The sequence below is a fragment of the Colias eurytheme genome, chromosome 6 (genome assembly GCF_061535395.1).
Source record: "Colias eurytheme isolate Ceu_HAF_F1 chromosome 6, ilColEury1 Martin Lab GWU primary, whole genome shotgun sequence".
In the NCBI taxonomy this organism is placed as follows: domain Eukaryota; kingdom Metazoa; phylum Arthropoda; class Insecta; order Lepidoptera; family Pieridae; genus Colias; species Colias eurytheme.
In genome coordinates this window covers 13,185,256-13,203,028 of record NC_142985.1, presented here as the reverse complement: position 1 = coordinate 13,203,028, position 17,773 = coordinate 13,185,256, and the positions used below count along the sequence as shown (strand labels likewise).

General features: G+C 33.2%; 4 protein-coding genes across 4 annotated transcripts; 2 read left to right on the top strand and 2 right to left on the bottom strand.

The window, feature by feature from the left end:
* Positions 1–3,893: 3,893 nt before the first annotated feature.
* Positions 3,894–11,435, top strand: shop (sulfite oxidase). Its single transcript, XM_090103272.1, has 11 exons — positions 3,894–4,160; positions 4,370–4,518; positions 4,850–4,961; positions 5,330–5,508; positions 6,082–6,235; positions 6,464–6,659; positions 7,090–7,221; positions 7,552–7,744; positions 8,706–8,906; positions 9,164–9,333; positions 9,598–11,435. The coding sequence occupies exons 1-11, from the start codon at positions 4,135–4,137 to the stop codon at positions 9,727–9,729; spliced, it is 1,644 nt and encodes a 547-aa protein (XP_089959398.1). The 5' UTR covers positions 3,894–4,134; the 3' UTR covers positions 9,730–11,435.
* Positions 11,436–12,149: 714 nt separating this feature from the next.
* Positions 12,150–13,702, top strand: LOC149908137 (gamma-butyrobetaine dioxygenase). The gene has a single exon (XM_090103477.1). The coding sequence runs from the start codon at positions 12,417–12,419 to the stop codon at positions 13,647–13,649; it is 1,233 nt and encodes a 410-aa protein (XP_089959603.1). The 5' UTR covers positions 12,150–12,416; the 3' UTR covers positions 13,650–13,702.
* A 43-nt stretch (positions 13,703–13,745) lies between these two features.
* PolZ2 (DNA polymerase zeta subunit 2) lies at positions 13,746–14,745 on the bottom strand. Its single transcript, XM_090103476.1, has one exon. The coding sequence runs from the start codon at positions 14,635–14,637 to the stop codon at positions 14,056–14,058; it is 582 nt and encodes a 193-aa protein (XP_089959602.1). The 5' UTR covers positions 14,638–14,745; the 3' UTR covers positions 13,746–14,055.
* Positions 14,746–16,546: 1,801 nt separating this feature from the next.
* On the bottom strand, positions 16,547–17,765 carry ND-MWFE (NADH dehydrogenase (ubiquinone) MWFE subunit). Its single transcript, XM_090103282.1, has 3 exons — positions 17,623–17,765; positions 17,082–17,168; positions 16,547–16,634 (listed from the first exon to the last, which is right to left on the bottom strand). Exons 1-3 carry the CDS (start codon positions 17,719–17,721, stop codon positions 16,608–16,610), a joined length of 213 nt encoding a protein of 70 aa, XP_089959408.1. The 5' UTR covers positions 17,722–17,765; the 3' UTR covers positions 16,547–16,607.
* Positions 17,766–17,773: the final 8 nt, after the last annotated feature.

The following is a 17,773-nucleotide window of genomic DNA, read 5'->3' as shown; positions in this document are numbered from 1 at the left end:
AAAAAAGCTATCGTGTGTTTATTTTTTAAAAAATATATATAAATAGATAGGTAATATGTATGTATAAACTTGTATATTTTACAGTATTGGAGACGATTTTATTTTAGACAAAGTGGTTAAAGCCGCGGGCGGAAAGCTTGTCTAATATAAAATGAATTTGCTTGTGGTTCTCACTTGCCGTTAGCCAATTATGTGTTAATTTTAGAGTTGAAAATTCATTGTCCTCATATAAAAAGCAAGTCAATATATTATATTATTTTCTCGGTATACAGAATCGATTCACCTCAGACAATATCAATCATACAAGCCAACACTGAAGACGGATTATAAATCATTGTATATTTACCACTGAGATTATTTTTTATGTAAACATTGAAAATGCCTTAATAACCTCCTGTATCTGTATTCATGAAACGATATATTGTAGAATATTTCTTAAATAAGATTTTTCAAAGAAACATCGATATGTACGATCGAAAGAACTAAATTTCTAACGAGGTGGAGTTATAAGTTTAGTTAAATTGGATAATGTAATAAGAATAAAATGTTTGCCCAGGATATCTGGAAGTTCTTAAAGGATTCTATTCAGTCTTTACAGGCACTAATTTCACTAATAAAAGTTAATGCAGTGATATGATCAGAGTCTCCTTGACTCAAATCTTTTCAAAGCTGACGGCAGCGGAGAAACTTCTGCGAAGAAATAAACTTATTTTTATTAGCCCCAGTGTACACTGTCACTGATCGCGATACAAATTTTATATCGCTTGATGGGGTAAGAAAAACTATTCTAGACTCTTTGGTAATAAATAACTTAGGTAAATTTTATCAAGGTATGTATGAAAAAGTGGTCCTCAAGGAAAGAATCTCATTGAAGAAAAGGTCTCATTGTATGAAACTTTAATAGGACCAAAAATAAAGCACTTACTCTTCTTCTTCATTTTGTACAAAGACATTGCACCGGTTTAAAAAATTTGAATTCACTTAAATACTTCAATTATCACTTTAACTAACCTTTATTTAAAAGTCTTCAACATAATAATTTTGTTTGTTTTTTTTTTCTAATAATGAAATATTTAACACTAGCTATAATACTGACCACACACTCCATGGGGACAGGAGTTTCCCTCAGGTCGGTTATTGATAAAGTTTACTACGTGCGCCGCTTGCCAAAATACTCTAATTTTAATATTCTCACACGACCTGGATACACTAATTAGCTATACGAGCTTACATGAGGATAATTTTGCACATTCTATTTACGGTCAAGTACGTGTTCGTCTTCTTAGAAGGCATTTTTCTTAATTTCTAGTAGATCAAATAGAATAGAAAGGCAGATGAGACTGAGAGATTTGACACGGAATTGTTGTAAATAACTTTAGGCACAAAATCTTTTTTAACTTAAAAAGGATCCTGCCTCAGGCAGATAGAACATTTAGGCACGCTATAATACGCGATACCATTTGTTCTGTTTTGAAATCCTTTTGCTTTTCCTGTATGGGTAAGTTTATAAATAAAGATTTTCACATAACAACCATAATGTAATACAAAAAAGACACAAATTACCTCCATAAATTATTTAATTTAAGTTACATATTGCTAAAATTGCTGGGCTAAAATTGCTCACAATAGGAAGACATGGACGAAGGGAAGAGAGGCCTTTGCCCAGCAGTGGGACAGCCATGGCTGAATAATAATAATAATAAAAATACATATTATAATAATTAACCACAGGAATAGTTCTGAATTTGTTTCATATCGTGAGTCTCGCATAAATTAAAAACAGGAAAACATTGGAACACGGAAAACCATCCTGTGACTAAGTATAAAATAATATTATACATTAATTTACCTCTTTTACTAATAATAGAATATATTATTTTTTATCTTTTTTATTTCAGTATAACGCACGTTTAAGGATACATTAGGATTAGGCCATAATTATATTACAAGGTGAAAAATTAGTACGTATAAATATATTTTAAACTATTTATGTACTAAAATACCAGTAGGTATAGGTACATTTTGAGATATGTGTAATTAGCTCCAACTTTTCAAAATCGAATGTTCGAATAATTTTAACCCCATTTTCTAAGTATAACTTAATTTTAATATTCTCGTAGAAGGGCTAACTATCAAAATGTCTGTAATCTAGCTGGATAATTAAGTAATGAATTTCATATTATAATAATTTTACGGTACCTATAATGGCAATAAATCAACACGATAAAATTAAGTTTTCATTTTGGCAACGCAATGTGAGGGTGAGTTTTATGGGGCTTTTAATATTTCCTTTTTATAGCCTTCACAAGTTAACGATTTACATTGGAATTTTTTTATGATCCGCCAATATCGGTTTTATATTATTATGGAACATCTATCACTAGGCACCTACATTGTTGATAAATGATAGCTGACTCATATGAAATCGGTTTGTTTTATGCCGAATTTCTTTAAAAACTCTTTTCAGCCTGATTGAACAATAACAAAAGGATGGTAGCTTGATGAAAAAAACAAAAATACATACTGTAACTTAGTGACTGAATCTTAGAGACCTAATATCTCATATCTGACTTCATAAATCATCATTGGAAGCGTTTTAATATTAGGTACCTATATTATAATATTATTATGTATGTAGGTAATTAGGTATTATTATGTATCGCGGGCCTTTTTGTTTGAAAATATATTTTTTATTCAAGTTGTCGATAAAAATAACGACCTCTTTACGAGGCTCGTTATTAATTAGGTACTTATTGCGCCTGATAAAATTCTAAATTCAACAATTTTACAACAATAAGTACCTAAAGAACAGAAAACTTAACAATTTAATATTTGAATTTGTAGTCAAATATAATCTCAGTTGCACCATGAGTGCATATAGATACACATTACGTGACTTCTAACATCAGGAACTAATGAATAAGGTCTTCAAAAACTCATTAAGAACATAAAAAATGTTCGTAGAATGAAACTTACGGCGCACATTTCCTAAGTAAAGGGTAAAATAATAATTTGAAATCCTAATTTGTAACTACATCAATTATGTTGAAAACTTAAAAAGGAAAAAATATATTTAATGAATGTAGTTAACTATAATTTTATAATGTATTTTATTAAGCTATTGCATAGCTTCTATCGCGGCCTTCGCGGGCCTTGAGCACGGGGACCGAGTCGAGAAATTCCGTAACGAAAAAACCTCACGCTCACCTCCCCACTCCGACGGACACGGAGGTGTGGCTTGAAGGCATGCTATGCAATAGCTTTACCGCGACCGTGCCACACGACTTTTTTTACATCATAGGTACCTACATAAGGCAATAGACCGCGTGAAAAGTTGTACAAGAAGTGTACAAGTTTTATCTCAAGTTTTTGCAGTAACTAATCAAATCCTTTTTAATTTTTTTTTTATAACCCGCTCGATAGGCTTTGAAATAAAAAAAAGATAAGATAGAATGGAAGAATCAATCATCACATCACTAAAAGATACCATATTAATTGATGTACAATTTAGGCATGAACAGCTGATGACCATGAACTATACCACACGTATAGTTTTCGACTATACCACAACTGTGACCACAAAATATATACGCTAGTAAATCATTAGATACAGTCTTCATGATACAGTGATTATCAATAACTTTGTAAAATACTAAATAGTAAATACTATGGTAAATGTGTGTATTGCGTAGGTATTGTTGTTTAAGTTAATTTTAGAAAATTTTGTACACTGTGGTTGTACATTATTAAATTGCTGTAATCATTACATTAAAATATATTATATATCATCTGTGAAATATAAAGTTATGTCAAATGTCAGCTGTCAATGTATGTGACTTAATGGTGACATATGAACAGCTGTTTTATGACAACCGACAGGCGACAGTTGACAAATCACAGTGGCAGTAGGTAGTTCACAAGTTCACAACACTAAAAATAAATTAAAAGCAACAAAATAATAATATATGTATTGCAACAGTTTTATCATCTATCTTGTTAGTTAATAAACCATTTTCCTCTGTTTACTTTTTGTGATAAGATACCGTGATGCCGTAACTAGAGGTTGCAGTAATTCCGCGGCTTGTTTGTCACGACGTATAATTGCTTGATTTATATTTACATTTTACTTCCACGATGTCACTTAAAACTTTATTTTTAAGGTAAGCGGGCACATAGTATTTAAAGTTTCGATCTATATCTATTGATAATTTGATAAAATTTACATAAAACATATTGTAACATACGTAAATATATATACGTACACAATGCAAACATTCCATTTAAATATCTTTGCCAATGTTTGTTTAACATTTATATTTCAATCAGCTACATAATTATGCTCAACTGGTGATTTTGTCTTATATTCCAGAACAATTCTAAGACAGAACAATTTGATCAAATTTGCTCCGATTCTAGTCAGGAATCAATATGAAGAACATAGAAATTATAATAGATCTAGGTTTGGTAAAGCAACAGCAATTGTATTCAGTTCTGTGCTTGTTGGATCTGCTGTAAAAGGTATTCTAATTCATTATTAAACCTACTTTTTATTGAAACACTACCCCACATCTTGTTTTCACAAAACACAAAATTTAATAGTGCTCATTTTATTATTATGATTTGATTGATTTTAAAAATACAGTAAGATCATACAGACAATTATGTAGGCTTTATTTTATCCAGGTGCTAAGAGAAAAAAAAATCTGGTGCACATTTTTTAAATTTCTGAATATTGTATTTCATATAATAAAATCTCAATTGTTTACCTTTATAAAACCAAACTTTTAGCACAAATTTAATCCATAGCTTTCTAATACTAAACATATTATGTTATATATAATTATTTCAGAGAAAATAGATAAGAAACAAAAAGAATCAAAAGAAGAGCTCATTGAAATAGGTGTGAAAAGACCAGACTTACCCACATATAGAGCTGAAGAAGTCAGCAAACATGCTGATAGGTAAATATTTTTACCCTACAACCCCTAAAAATAAGATTTTCAGTGTGCTTATGAATTTTATATGATTCATAGTATGAATAGGGTATGGTTTTGTTGTTTTTAAATGATTAACTAGCTTTCCTCCCATGTAAAGTTAAATGAAAACCTGCATAGTTCTTGTTCCTGTAGATATTTGATAAAACCTATCCTTTGTCATTTCTCAGGCCTTACTACTCAACAATATGTACCAATTTTCATGTAACTCAACTCATTGGTTTAGGTGTGAAGAAGAATTAAATAGACAGACAGTTATGTTAGCATTTATAATATTCATAGGGATTAAAATAATTTTTTTCTCTGTAACTTATTTCTAAATAATTATCCATTAGATCAAGTTTCTGGGTCACATACAAACACGGTGTATATGACATCACGGCATTCCTCCCTTCACACCCTGGAGGGAAACAGATTCTGAATGCTGGAGGGTACAGTATAGAGCCCTTTTGGAATGTCTATGGCATGCACAGGACGAAGCAAGTGTATGATTTACTGGAGTCTTATAGAATTGGTAAGCTTTATTTTTCTGATATAAAATATTTGAAGTGATCATTCACAATGGGTTAATGCAAAAATGTTGCAATTGTTTAAAATATTTGAGGGTAAAATTTATTTATTTATTTATTTAAGGTCAGCCAACAGTTATTACATCAGTACAAGCATACAAAAAAAAGATTACAAAATAACTTACATAAATGTAATAACTACTTAAAGGCTAACACCACATGCGAAATAAAACGGTTTACGGTTACATATTATGACAATAACTACAACGATTAATTTGAAAAAAATAAGTTAATTAAATTAAATCCTGTCTTTGTTAATTAAAAATTGACAAAGACAGGACGCAAAGTTCTATCAGAATAATGAGTAAATATTAAAAGTGAATAGATGTATATTTTCTGAGATACTGTTTCCATATGAGTGCATTGATTACTGCACTTATCGCCATGGCTAATTTTGTCAATCGTCATATATGCAATGTTTATTAATTCCATCAAACTGGGGTCTCAGAAAATACACCTCATTACTTTTCAGCCAAAAAGTTTTTATCCCTAAACTTTTTTTTTTTCTTATTTTTAAGGTAATCTCCATGATGATGATGTAGTAGATCATTCTGATGATGAACTGTGGGCGCAAGAACCGCATAGAGACAAAAGACTTGTAGTCAAAACTGCTAAACCTTTTAATGCTGAGATACCGGCAGATGAACAAGTAGATAACTTCGACACGCCAAAGTAAATATCTTTAAAAATAATATTAAAAGTACCATTCATTTATTAAATTCGAAAATTGATTGTTGAGAGAAATAAGAAGAAATAAATCATTATAGAACAATGTCATTTTTCGTTGGTATTATTTCATAATTAATTGGTGGTATATTAATAACATTGTCAACATAAGGCTGTATATTATGGTTTTTAGTTAGTGTTCTGTTATTTTTTTTTTCAATTTAATATTTTCAGCGATCTATTTTACGTTCGCCAACACATGCCGGTTCCACCAATAGACCCGAGCAAGCACAAATTGAAGATACATATAAAAGGAGCTAAGAATAAAAGCTACGAATTCAGTCTGACACAGTTGGAGAAGCAGTTTAAAAAAGTTGAAGTGAGCGCCGCCTTAATGTGCGCGGGAAATAGACGCAGTGAAATGAATAAGGTATGTTTTTTCCTTTAATCTTAAAAAAGTGTCAAAATTAAATATTTCGGGTATTAAAAAAGTTGTTTTGTTTCAATAAATACATTTTAATATAAAAAATGTTCTTGATGAAGTTTTTGATACACTTGACATTAGCAATTTACTTTGCTTTCAATAAATTTATTAATAATTATAATAGGTAGTTACGTTTCAAATATAGCCTATTCTTTAAATTCTAGTACATTATATCGTAGAGTTGAAATCATGTTACATATTGAATTATTATGTGCTATTTAAGAATAGGCGTACTACAAGGAGCTAACCTTGGACCGTAAGATTTCCTTGCTTATATTAATGAAATTTTTGACGATAGATAATATATAACTGTTACATATTTGCTTAAAGAAATAGCTCACATTGTAATAATTTCGCAGTATAATCACGGTTGCAGGTGAAACCAGTGAAAGGGTTGAGTTGGACGGTCGGTGCGATAAGCAACGCGACGTGGACGGGCGTGTACCTGCGAGACGTGCTGCTGTACTGTGGCGTGGATCCTAATGATACTGAGGGGAAGCATGTTATTGTAAGTTTGGGTTTATATTATTAATTAATTTTGAAAAAATATAAAAATCTATATAGAAGTTGGATGAATATACTTATAACTCTTATAAGTATAGAATAGTTAGGTATATATTTTTCTGATATTGTATCTCCGTTGTTTCTGTTTTAAATTGTTAAAAAGTAAGTAGTTTAAGTTGTTAATTATGGTCACACATTTTGAATATAATCCCTTAATTATATTGTCATTATTTTAGTGAAATTGGGTACCTATGGACAAGTGATAAAACCTATATAAAAATTTGATTAAAGTTGGCAATTTTCCTTTTTTTTTAACTTATATTTCATTGTAAAGCTGGCGGGCGCGGACATAGACGCGACCGGCGAGCAGTTCAGCACGTCGATCCCGCTGCACATGGCGCTGGACCCGCTGGCGGACGTGCTGCTCGCGACGCGCATGAACGGCGCGCCGCTGCCGCCCGACCACGGGCACCCGCTGCGCGCGCTCGTGCCCGGCGCGCCCGCCGTGCGCAGCGTCAAGTGGCTGGGTGAGTGTAGAGCGGGCACTTGTAGCACACGGCGCTGGACCCGCTGGCGGACGTGCTGCTCGCGACGCGCATGAACGGCGCGCCGCTGCCGCCCGACCACGGGCACCCGCTGCGCGCGCTCGTGCCCGGCGCGCCCGCCGTGCGCAGCGTCAAGTGGCTGGGTGAGTGTAGAGCGGGCACTTGTAGCACACGGCGCTGGACCCGCTGGCGGACGTGCTGCTCGCGACGCGCATGAACGGCGCGCCGCTGCCGCCCGACCACGGGCACCCGCTGCGCGCGCTCGTGCCCGGCGCGCCCGCCGTGCGCAGCGTCAAGTGGCTGGGTGAGTGTAGAGCGGGCACTTGTAGCACACGGCCCTGGACCCGCTGGCGGACGTGCTGCTCGCGACGCGCATGAACGGCGCGCCGCTGCCGCCCGACCACGGGCACCCGCTGCGCGCGCTCGTGCCCGGCGCGCCCGCCGTGCGCAGCGTCAAGTGGCTGGGTGAGTGTAGAGCGGGCACTTGTAGCACACGGCCCTGGACCCGCTGGCGGACGTGCTGCTCGCGACGCGCATGAACGGCGCGCCGCTGCCGCCCGACCACGGGCACCCGCTGCGCGCGCTCGTGCCCGGCGCGCCCGCCGTGCGCAGCGTCAAGTGGCTGGGTGAGTGTAGAGCGGGCACTTGTAGAGTCGGTTAGGTGTACAATGTAGAGTACCTTGGTAAACTTGTAGAGTTGTAGAGCAGCGGTAGAGTCTGTTTTTTGCGTAGAGATGCGTAGCTTGGTGAGCATATAGAGTTGTAGAGCGGCGGTAAAGTTGGTTACCGCTAGTGTTTAAATAATGAAAAATATACTCATATTCGATGGTGACCTTAGATTATCAACAATAACGATGCGTTCAGTAAAACACCTAAATAAGTTGAATGAGTTTATTCTATCGATGTGGAAGTAGTCAATTTTTAATACATATTCTTGTTACAGAATCCATAACGATATCCACCGACGAGAGCCCCTCGCACTGGCACCAGCAGGACTACCGCTCGTTCAACGCCAGCAAGACGTGGGAGACGGCGGACTTCAGCACCGCGCCGCCCGTCTACAGCTTGCCGGTTACCTCTGCCATGTGCTCTCCCTGCGATGGGGACACTGTGGAGGTTAAGGATGGACATATTGAGCTGAAGGGTGAGTTTATGAATATTATTTACCTACTGATTTTATAAATTGTGGTCAAAAACGTTAAATGTATTAACTACTATTTCAGTTATCTACAGTCAGCACAGACTAATTTGAATTTTCAAATACATAATATTGACATGCATTAAAAAACTATAAAAATAAGATTATGACTTTTATGCTAGACGACATAATAAAGGTTAAATCACAAATAATAGATGTAATACAGTATTATAAGCGGTTATAAAACTATTTACACTTTACAGGGTACGCATATTCCGGCGGTGGTGCTAAAATCCTTCGAGTGGATATAAGCTCGGATGCTGGGAAAAACTGGATCGAAGCGGAATTACGCTCCCACAGTGCGCCTCATCGTCGACACTATGCGTGGACGCTATGGAGCTTGCAATTACCAGTCGACAGGAATAGTAAACAGGTTAGATATTTTTATTTTTGTTTGTTTTTTTTTTTCGTATTTATGCTCATTTCATAGATCAAGTTAACATAAAAACAAGAATCATACACAAGCCCAATTTCTTTTATAAACGTTGTATGCATAACAAATAAGCAGGCTTCTATTTTCAAGCGCAGTAATCTACTGAACTGAAATTACTTAGAACTCATAATTGAATTACTGATGTTCTACTTATTACAAGATTTATGTAACTCTTGAATTTTTAATGTCTCAAATTTGTTCTAGTTGGAGATATGGGTGAAAGCAACGGATAGTAATTTCAACACTCAACCAGAGAAGTTCGACGATATCTGGAACATTCGAGGGATACTCGGGAACGCGTATCATAGAGTAAAGATTAATTTAATACATAAATAAACAATGAACATAGGTTAAAGTGTCTATCCCTTGCTCTATGGTACAAAATGTGAAAAAATACTCATCCCCTTTTTTTAAAGGATTTGACTGATTCGATCAAACGCTTGTCCTTTTTGTCATTCATAGTACGAACGTAGAGTAAAAAAAATGTAGTAAAAATAATTCAAAAGTTGGAAAATATCTATGATAATACCCAATCACTATCCTTATATTTCATTAATTTTATTTATGTGTTTGTACAATAACTAAACAGTAGGAGTGCGAAAAAAATCTCTTAAAATAAAATAAAAATAAAACTCAGATTTGCAGATTCAAATATGGCTCACATAAATTACGATTTACGTCTGGTCATAGATTTAAAAAATTTAACTTGTAAGATTAAAGTTGTTAAGTTGCTCACATTTTTTTAGAAATTTTATTAGTAATTATAAGCTTTCTTATCGATATTAAAATAAAAATAAATCGCCAAATATGGGGCTAAGCACAAACTCAAGACCGGCATTCGGCATTCATTTTATTTGTTCTTGTTTTTATTTATTTTTTATTGTATTCAGTTAGGCACTAAGACGCTATTTATGCATGGACGGACTTATGGGGAATAATACTTAGTATTTTATAAATATACTAGCTTTCCGTCAGCGGCTTCGGCCACGTAGTTAAAGAAAAATCCGCATAGTTCCCGTTCCCGTGGAATTTCCTGTCCTTTCTCGGTTATCTCCGTGCAGTACTTTTTGAATTTAGCAATACAGAAAGACAAACAAATTCTAAAAACTATATTTCTGGCTTCGATCTCGATTGTAGATCACGTCCCAAGTATTCATTAAAAAAATATTCAATGTACTGTTTTCACTTTCTTACGATTTTATTATAATATTATGTATAGATTATATAAGTGGCCTGCACTATAAAAAGTTGTGAATTACAATACTCGTTATAATTTTACCATAGTCATTTTAAGTAGATTTCTTACTCATGTTATAACCAGCTACTGAGAACTATCAGTTGGTAAACATTAGAATTTAGTAGAGTCGATCTAGAGTGAGATTTTAGAATTGATTTTAGATAAACTCGAATGATAAAAATGTTAATCAATATCTTTAATTTTACTTGCTCACTGCACAGTCATGCTCATTTGATGAATTATTTATTTGTATAGAGAGTAAGTTTATAATGATAGTAGAAATTCCAAATGTATCAGTAGATAGGTAAGTTATAATTTATTACTAACTAGCGGTCCGCCCCGGCTTCGCCCGTGGTACATATTTCGCAATTAAAGGTAGCCTATGTTCTTTCTCAGGGGCTAAAGATTATCTGTGCCAAATTTCATCAAAAGCGGTCCAGTAGTTTAGGCGTGAAAACCATACATTCATACATACATACAAACCTTTCCTCTTTATAATATTAGTAAGATCAAGGGTGAATAAAGATTTGAATTAAATCCCAAGTATAGGTATAATACTCGACTTCCAAGTCTTTTATTTAAATTAAGGTCTAGAAATGATGCAATCATGAATCATTGATGTGAATCATGAAATCTAAAGTAAGGTAGTGGTCAGACCAATGTAAGCATGCTACAAAATATTTAGTAATTGTGATAAATCGTCGCTTTGCAGCATGAATATATTCTAACCTATATTTATATGAACTAGTGGTAAATTTATATTTGTTATCAGTTAAATAAATAAGATATGTTTGTAATATTTGTGTTTTATTGTTAACCCAACCATTGAAAATAACAGAAAATTAAAATATTACTTATATTTATCGTTGTTGCCATCTCTGGCAAAAGGTCAGTTACAGAGATCTCTATCAACGTTGATAAATATATATTATATTTTTAAAGTGAAACTTTTATTACATCGTCTCAAACTTTTTGGTCTGTGTAGCGCATGTCGCGTGTATCGCGGCTGCCGAGTAGGTATACCTAGTATACCTACTCGGCAGCCGCGATACACGCGACATGCGCTACCTACACAAAGCAGTGTTCGGAACCGTTCGAACAGTTTCACTTTTACCGTAGTTTCATAAAACCACACAACATTTTTTTTAAGATTGATAAGTTTTGTTTTTCCGATCGCAAAGAATTTCAACACAAAATATATATAAGCAAACCTCTCTTTTTGCGTAGGTAGGTACCTAAAAAACTGAATGACACTTTTAATTAGAGAGGAATTTAGTTTGTTTGAATGCGCTAATCTCAGGAACTACTGGACCAATAATTCATGCAATAAGGGGTTAAAAAATTTCATCGTTGAAAATCTATAGCATATTTTACAATAACTAAAGCTAATTCTCATGGAATTTCTGAAATCATGTCTATTTTTAATATTAGGTATTTTACCAATAATGTTTATTTAAAGTTGTTATGTGCGTTGGTTTCACCTTCAACATAAGACTAGTTTTAAACAGGTTCTACTATTCAAACAAGATCTACTTTTCTTAGGTAATTAGTAAAAATACAGTACCAAGTTAATAATATCGTCTACATGCCTTTAAAGTTCAAAGGTACAAATTCCTAATCAAATTTACTACCAATCAATTAGATACAAATAAATTCGTTATTAGTAAATCACATGACAGTAACTTACTAAATAATGTACAATTCCTTATCTATATTGTTAGGTCTATTTTATCTCGCTTGAGAAGTCTTCAGCTTATTATCACATCCGTGTCGAGTTCACTTCGCGATGAACGTGTTAAGGCGGTTTCAAAGTGCAACTTCTCAATTAAAACAAATTATCAAACCGTACAATATTAATGATGTATCTAAAAGAAATACACACGATGCAATTAACTTAGACATAGATGGTGAACATTTAAAATTCCCACACGTTTGGCTTAGAGATAATTGCCAGTGTGAACAGTGTTTTCATACTTCAGCAAGAAGCAGAATAATCGATTACAGTAATTTCAACATCGACTCCAAACCAAAAGAAGTTGTTAAGGGTGCAAATTCCGTGAAAATCACATGGGACGACGGACACACTTCAAATTTTAAACTTGACTGGTTGAAACTTCGAAGTTTTACACCTGAAAGTCAAAATAAATACACCGATATTATTTATAGGCCGAAAAGGACGACATGGCATGGTAAGGAATTTTTTAAAATTTGCGGCAAACATGATTATAATGAAATCGTGACATGTGACGAAGCCTTATATAAATGGTTATACGATGTGTCTGTTTATGGAGTTGCATTTATTCAAAATACACCAAATAGGGAAAATGCAATACATAAAATCATTGCAAGAGTGGGTTTCCCTAAACAAACACACTATGGAATCCAATTTATAGTGCAGAATGTTGCAAATACGAGTAATGTGGCGTACTTGTCTGGCAATTTACAAATGCACACTGATTTGCCATATTACGAATATTGTCCCGGTGTAAACATGCTTCATTACCTCGTACAGACCAAGAGCGAGGGTGGAGAAAACCTGTTATCAGACTGTCATTACACAGCACAATATATGAAAGAACATTATTCAGAGGAATATAAACTTTTAACTAATACAGAAGTAGAATGGAGTGACATAGGTGTGGAAGATGGGAATGAGTTCTTCAAGCTATACAGATCCCCAGTAATATGTTTGGACACTAGTAATGAAGTAATAAGGATAAATTTCTCAATTCCTCAAAGGGGTAATCACTTTCCAGGCTCTTTGGATACTGTAGTGCCGTGGTACAAGGCTCATAAACTTTTCCATGATTTAAATCAAAAGTTTGCTGCGAAATTTAAAACCAACGAGGGAGATATACTGGTATTTGATAACATAAGATTGTTACATGGAAGAAATAAATATGAAGATAAACCGAATAACACAAGAAAGCTTATTGGTGCTTATGTTGATTGGGACGAAATGTACTCGAGATTAAGGTGTTTAAAAGTCAAACTGTCCCCTAATAGTGGCATTTTGTAGCCTACATGAATTGTATTATATGTAATTATTATTTTTATAAATATAAATATCATTCTTAAGGCTGTTTTAATTAAACACTGCACTACTTATATCCAAACTCTAATTTATTATTTTCCATTTCAGCAAAAATCTTAATTACAGGTATTAATTACACAATATTTTTAACAATATATTAAAGAAATTTCTTAGAAAGCTTTGATCTTCAATATATGTATACAATTATAATTTTTACAACCACATGTAGGTATATAAATGATATACCTATTCCATAATTGCAGATCTCACAACCTTTTCTAGTATTCTCAATATACTCTGCGACTGCAGATTGTTTAACTTTTTCATAGCACTTATTGAATAACTTCATTTCGTCTGAGTAAGTAATATAACAATATATACTATATAACAATCATGTAAGTTCGACATATGAATCAATACTAAAGTTCCTTAGACCAATCCTCCTTATAGGCAATATTCTTTTAAATTCAACCATCTCATTCATTTCTATCATTGGAAATTCTTCTAAATCTGGATTAGTTGCCATGGCTACAGCTGCAGACTCATTTGTAAATAAAAGTATCATAAAACTTCTATCTTCTGGAAGACTTTTGAACTTATCACTTAGAGTAGTTAAATTTAAAACAAAAGCTCGCATGTTTTGTTCAGCTTGCACTAAATAAGCGTCGCAGGTTTCATCAAAGAAATCATTATTGTCTAAATCGAAAACGAATTTCATCAAAGGTTCATGTTCATTAGTTGTAATAACAAACTCGACACGCTTTAGCTGTCCACTTTTCAAACATTCCGCGGCACTCTTCAAACATAAATCTATATATTCGTTTACTTCTGGATGCATAGACCTATATACTAAGACGCTATATTTTTTTCTTGTTTCAAAAATGCTTCGTGGATATACGGAAGCATAATATAAAACGTTATGAAAAGCAACTCCTAAAAACTCCAAAATAATATCACTAACGCAGCTATCCATATCGGAAATAATTAGATAAGTTTATTGCTTGATGATTGAAAAATACTGTATTCATCATATAAATTTCATTTTTTACTTAGAAAACAATAATGTTTTTATAAATATTCAAGCAAGCACAGAGCAAGTAAAGCAAGTTTGTTTTCAAAATATTTACGATTTCAAGCGAAAGTGACAGCGTGGGTGACCATTAATAAAAAAACGAAGTGTTAAATGTTACAACTTTTTTAAATGTACATTCACATAATTAAAAATTGCAAAATAAACAATAAAACGGCAATTATATGTTCGAACAAACGTTATTTATTGAAGAAAAAACGATAATAAATGTTTATAAACTAATAATGGAAAAAAAATATAAATAATTTTGAATGGGGGGGGGCAACAAAACAGTATAAGTATTTTTATTTTATTTATTGTTAATAAACAATTAACAAACAAACAATTATTTATAGCAAAAAAGAACAAACCATGAAGTAGTAAACATAAACCTGTAGTATTAACTAACGATGGCATTAAAACACAGCATTAAAACTAAAAAAAAAATATTTGCGGGGGCCAGGTTTAGTGAGCCCCTATTCATCACTAGATGTCACAGTAATAAAATATAATAAATCTCATAAATTTATATAAATGACGCTAGTAGTTTATATATTATTGTGATATTATAAGTTTGCTAGCTGCAATCAATATTTAAATAGTCATCGAAAAATACAACGTTTTTTTTGGTGCTTTATAGTGTTAGCATTATATTTCATGAATCTAATAATATTGAAATTGAATACAGCGCCATCTATTAGAAGGAGACTGTAGTCATTATTAATTTCGATTCTTCTAGTCACCACTGGATGTCGCTGATATAAAATAAATGATATAGGATAATAATGTAGATGGCGCCACTAGTTTTAATTACATAAATAAATAAAGCTTTTTCGCATAAACATTTTAATTCATATAAAAAAAATAATAGTGCATTATTTATTTAATATCACTGATTTTCGCCATCCATATTGTATTGTTTACATTTTATTCCGTAAATTCAGTTATTCTGAAATTGAAAACAGCGCCATGTATTAGACTGTGGTAGTAATTCTTGTGCAATTACTTATTACTAGTCATCGCTAGATGTCACAGTAATAAAATATAATTAATCTGATATTGATGTAGATGGCGCTAGTAGTTTGTATATTATTGTGATATTATAAGTTTGCAGTTATATCAATATTTAAATAGCCATCAACACATTTAACAATAAATTTTTTCTTAGTGCTTTATCGTGTTAGCATTATATTTTATTCGAATCGTATAATATTGAAATTAAATACAGCGCCATCTATTAGAAGGAGGCTGTAATCATTATTAATTTCAATTCTTCTATTGACCACTAGATGTCTCTGATGCAAATACGTAAAGCCCCCAGTACACAATGGCCTGTGACGGGCCACGCTTTACAATGCACAACTGTAGGCCACGATCATGCCACGATCAATTGCTGTTCACACAACGGCCCATGTCTCATTGCTGCCTGGCAAGCCACTTGCGATGGACGTATTGGGCTCAGATTGGAACTTTCAGGTTTATTGATTTATATAAAATATAAATCAATAAACCTGAAAGTTTCTTTATTGCTCCACGATACTGACATTTTAGGCGATCAAATACTATATTTTTAATATAAGGAGGCAATATTTATGTATATTAAACTAGCGGTCCGCCCCGGCTTCGCCCGTGGTACATATTTCGCAATAAAAAGTAGCTCCTTTCTCGGGTATCAAAATATCTCAATACCAAATTTCATGCAAATTGGTTCAGTAGTTTAGGCGTGATTGAGTAACAGTCAGACAGACTGAGTTACTTTCGCATTTATAATATTAGTATGGACGACTAAATTTTTAAATAAAACCTCATAATCTATTCTATATTTTCTTTATTATTTAAATTAACCATTTACACATATTTTTCGCATGTTTTATTTATTTGTCGGGCAGCGAGTCCAATCCCTGTAAAGAAAACCAATTATTCGATTTGACTGTTTTTAAAAGCGCTTCAAAATTCATAATTTGTACAAATTCACAATTTTCATGTGTTCGGAAAATAGTTTCTACTGAGAAAAGGTCAAATTCATCCTACAGTAACTATTAAAAATAATGTTACAATTTAGATTCTCTTCATTTTGTTACTATCTACCAATTAAAAAAATTGTTTTGCAATTTAACATTATACAGCCCATATATTATTACAAATTTTTTTATCTAAGTCATCTAATATGCAGTGTAAATCCAGATTGAGTAGCTGATATAAGATTAAAAGACTTATAAATGAGGCCAATCAAACTTCTGTAATACTTTAAAGTTTTTTTGTAAGGTGGGGCAAAGGTCGAGCCCCTAAAGAGATGATATCCTATACCCAAATAAAATACATACTATATGTATTGTGTTCATACTCACATTAACTACATATGGGCTGCCGGTAATCCTCATGTCTCTTTGGTATATTCTGCGCTGCCAAAATGTGTCAACACTGCGTTTGTGGTGCTGTAATGTGAAAAGTTAAGTAATAAGTGGACCTGGTTTAAACCAAGACTTATAAAATTAAGGTTTAACTTGTACAGATGTTTAAACTTGGTCTTATCTATTGTGCTTGTCTATGGTTTAACGCCAAAAAATATTTTGTAATGAGACTTTTGCTCAGACCATGGTTTTAATCAGTTTTAGAAACGGTTTTTAGTTAGTCCGTGTTTTATAATAGGATGGATTAAGTGCTAATTCTTGATTATCAAATTTACTTTTACATAATATCTATTTGCTTTTATGTTTAGACAGATAATATAAAAAAAACATTTTATACTAGAAAATTTGAAAGAGGTTTACAATCTAGTATCTAAAAATAATATTCTGCTATGACAGAATTAGACAAAATCTTTTAAATCTGTAAATACTAGTGATATAACCAAAGTTTACATGTTGTGCGTCAAATTATGTAACTTACGTTTCCTAGTGTTAAATTGTGAATGTGATACAGTGCCCATCCTGGTACACCAAGACCAGCTGTTATTATGGCGAAACTAGGAATAATCTCGTACCACATATTAACAAAATCTAATATTTGCTACCGCAAAATATACTTTTCTAAATTTCTA